The sequence below is a fragment of the Trichechus manatus genome, unplaced genomic scaffold (genome assembly GCF_000243295.1).
Source record: "Trichechus manatus latirostris isolate Lorelei unplaced genomic scaffold, TriManLat1.0 scaffold00191, whole genome shotgun sequence".
NCBI classification, from domain to species: Eukaryota; Metazoa; Chordata; class Mammalia; order Sirenia; family Trichechidae; genus Trichechus; species Trichechus manatus.
Window position 1 is genome coordinate 1981886 of NW_004444127.1, and position 3289 is coordinate 1985174.

At 52.0% G+C, this 3289-nt stretch overlaps 1 protein-coding gene across 3 annotated transcripts in view; it reads left to right on the plus strand.

Annotated features, from left to right (window-relative positions):
* The first annotated feature begins 1176 nt into the window (after window positions 1-1176).
* Window positions 1177-3289, plus strand: part of CRY2 (cryptochrome circadian regulator 2) — a 37512-nt gene continuing 35399 nt past the window's right edge. For 2 of the 3 annotated variants that reach the window (XM_023741813.1, XM_023741812.1), the window contains exon 1: window positions 1185-1407. In XM_023741813.1, the coding sequence (XP_023597581.1) occupies window positions 1193-1407 (215 nt within the window). In that variant the 5' untranslated portion in view covers window positions 1185-1192. Of the gene's footprint in view, window positions 1408-3289 lie in introns of all 3 variants that reach the window. The other variant, XM_004387653.3, reaches the window with a different exon arrangement.

Consider the following 3289-nt stretch of genomic DNA (forward strand, 5'->3'; position numbering starts at 1 on the left):
CCATCAGCGAGTCCTGTGCTAGACTTAGAAAAGTTAGAGGATCCACCTGGTTTCCCAGAGGAGTGGGAACAATGTCCTCCACATCTCTGAATCCTACACAGAACCAGAACAATGCTTTGCATATAATAGTACCATGAGGTCTACTAAATATAGAACTAAAAGAAAATGAGTTCATCTGATGGCATAATTACTATTTCAACTCACGTCCTCCGCATTCCCAGTCCCTACTCCCAAACACTCTACTGCTGCATTATCAGTGCACTCCTCCCCCATACCAGACTCTGCCTCTTGCAAATGCCAAGGAGCTCAGCACAGATAGAAGCACGGCTTTGTGGATAAAAGCAGAAGCTTCAGAATCAGAGCAATCTGGGTAGAGTCCTTTTATTAGCTTTACGAACTTGAGCGAGTCACTCAATCTGGGGTAGCCTCCGTTTTTCTCATCTGTAAGATGAGAATAATGGCTGCTTCACTAGGGTTGGTTGAATGAATGGAACTGGGCTAAACTAAAAGTAGCAAAGTAGAAGGTCTATGTAAGAAGATTATCAAGTTGCTTGTATAGAAAATGCACTCCATAAACAGTAGCTTTAGTAGAACGATGTAGACGATTTAATAGAGTGGGGTACATACAGCAGCGGCCTATCTACGGAAAACAACGCCCATGGCAATTAGTTTTAGATTGCTGAATGATCTCTCATAGCTAAGAATGGAAACTGCATGGCTAGTAGAAACTGCTCATTGGCGCGCCGCTCCCCTCAAGTGGTGCCCAGAGTACGTGCTATACCCTAGATACGCCCAATGCTGTTGGGTGCAGTCACAACAACCCCTGCCAGCCCAGGCATCTTCTTCCAGCGACAGACTCTGACCAGGACACATGTAAGAGATCCGCTGTCCCTTGAGACCCGGCCCACGCCCTGACTTCCACAGGGAGTACCCACCTGCGTCACCAGTCCTGTCGGCCGGCTCCTCCCAGGCGGCGGACACATGGTGGGAACGTGAGGGGGCGGGGCCTGATCAGGTTCGCTGAGCCACTCGTCCTGCGGGAGGCGCTCAGCCAATGGTAGAGGCTTCCAGGGCCCCAGGGGCCGAACCACAGCAAGGAGCTGCGGGGTCATAGGTCACTGGGCGGGCTGGAGGTGGGGCCCGCGGCGCTGTCGGGGGCGGAGCGCCGCTGGCCAGAGCAGGCTAGGCGGTGATGGCGGCTACAGTGGTGACGGCGGCAGCGGCGGCCTTGGCGCCGGCGCCGAGCATAGATGGCGCCTCCTCGGTACACTGGTTCCGCAAGGGGCTGCGACTCCACGACAACCCGGCGCTGCTGGCGGCCGTGCGCGGGGCGCGCTGCGTGCGCTGCGTTTACATCCTCGACCCTTGGTTCGCGGCCTCCTCTTCAGTCGGGATCAACCGATGGAGGTGAGAGGGCCCGGGACGGAGTCGCGGGCCCAGGAGGCGTGGGCTGACCCCAAGGACCCCCGAGAGGGAAAAGTTCTGTCCTCCGCCCATGGCCGGAAGCCCTGGGCCTGAGGGAGGTGGGGCAGGGAAACCGAGCAGGATCTCCAGAGGCAAGAAGCCGGGACCAGGGGAGTAATTAGTCATCGTGCTAATGCCTTAAATGGGCGAGGACTCAATCTCTGCGAAAGGGTTTTCACACCGTGCCTTATCCCCTTTGAGCTTCACACCATCCCTGTAATGCGACCCTCATTATACAGATGACACTTCTGAGCCCTAGAAGCGCAAAGCTGACCTGCCCAAGAACATGCTGCCAGCGAGTGGCAGAACTGGGACTCCAGGTCTAGGGCTCTTAGGGGTGTGCCCAGGGAGGGGAGGAAAAGGGGATATTGTGGTGTGAGGGCCGGGCAGGTTTCTGATTCTGAGACAGAGCAGATGCTCACATTCCTTCAAGTAAAGAGCTGATTGCTGGGCTCCTGAAGGTCACCCCTAAGTCCCTGGTTTGACTCCATCCTTTCATCCATCCTGGCTTCCCCTCCACCCAGAAGTCCCTGCCTCTGGAAGTGTCTAGAGACCCTAACTTAGCTTTAGATAAGGCAAGTTCCATCTCCCCCAAGGGCATCTTCAGTTAGAGGCACTATGTGTCCCCAGCTGTGGAGCAGTACTTAACCCGTTTTGGAGAATTCCCTCAGCAGCTATGAGCTTGCTAGAAAAAAGGAACCAAACAAGGTATCACCTCCTTCCTCTTCTCCTGTGAGATGATTTTAGAGGACAGTTGAGCCCTTATTGAGAAGGCTTTTATGAACTGACACGCCAAGGTGAGGCAGCGGGAAAGCTATGATATCAGGGACCTCTCTTTGTGACTCCCAGGAGATGGAATTGACAGGGACATGGGAAGGAATTAACAGATAGGTAGTTGGTGTTTTTTCTCTGTAACCAGTCAGTGTTCAGAACCAAGGAGTTTGGAAACGTCACGTACCCAAGCGCTCTTCAAAACACGGTGCTGCACCTGCTTGGTTTGTTTGCATTGTTCTGGGGGTGTTTGCTTGTGGCCTTGTTGCATCAATGGGTAGCGTTATTCCCAGGATACAGCGACTCTCAGCACAACACTTTTTTTATCTCCAAGGTGTGTGCCCTGCTAGGAGAGTGAGCACTTCACAAACTGGGTCTATTAAATGCCCCCCTCCTGTGCCATTTTTATGGAGGGAACTACTAAAGATAGTCCTGTGGAGAGCCTGCCCACACAGTTTCCAGGCTGCCTTCTTGCTCTGCCTTTGTTCCAGTTTCTATAGATAGGTTGGGTTTGACAGACATCCTTAAATGACCGACCATCTCTAGTGCGGACATTAAACCAAGCCTCAGACTTTGCCCCCTCCTATGGCACTGTGCCAGTCAGAGCAGAGTAAGTGGAATCTGTTTACTGTTACATTGTCACGAAGGAGTTTCTTTTATTCAGTTTTGAGTGACATTGCAGAGGACTGCCTCCTTTTCTGTGGTAATGGGAACAATTAAAAATCAATAGCAGACATTATGCTGCTGATTAAACTCAGGTTTGCTAGAAACTAGGTGTTCATGGATTTTTCTGGGTTACCCTTTTGTGATTGTGCTGTTCGTTGAGGGAGTGAAGGAGAAAAGGAATGTGGCAGATCAGATGCCTGAGTCAAATCCTGAAGTCCGAGGCCATGCAAGAATGAAGATATTAATCGAGCAATTATTTAATGGGTGCCTAATATCTGCCAGGAAACCCTGGTGGCATAGTGGTTAAGAGCTACGGCTGCTAACCAAAAGGTCGGCAGTTCGAATCCACCAGCTGCTCCTTGGAAACCCTATGGGGCAGTTCTGCTCT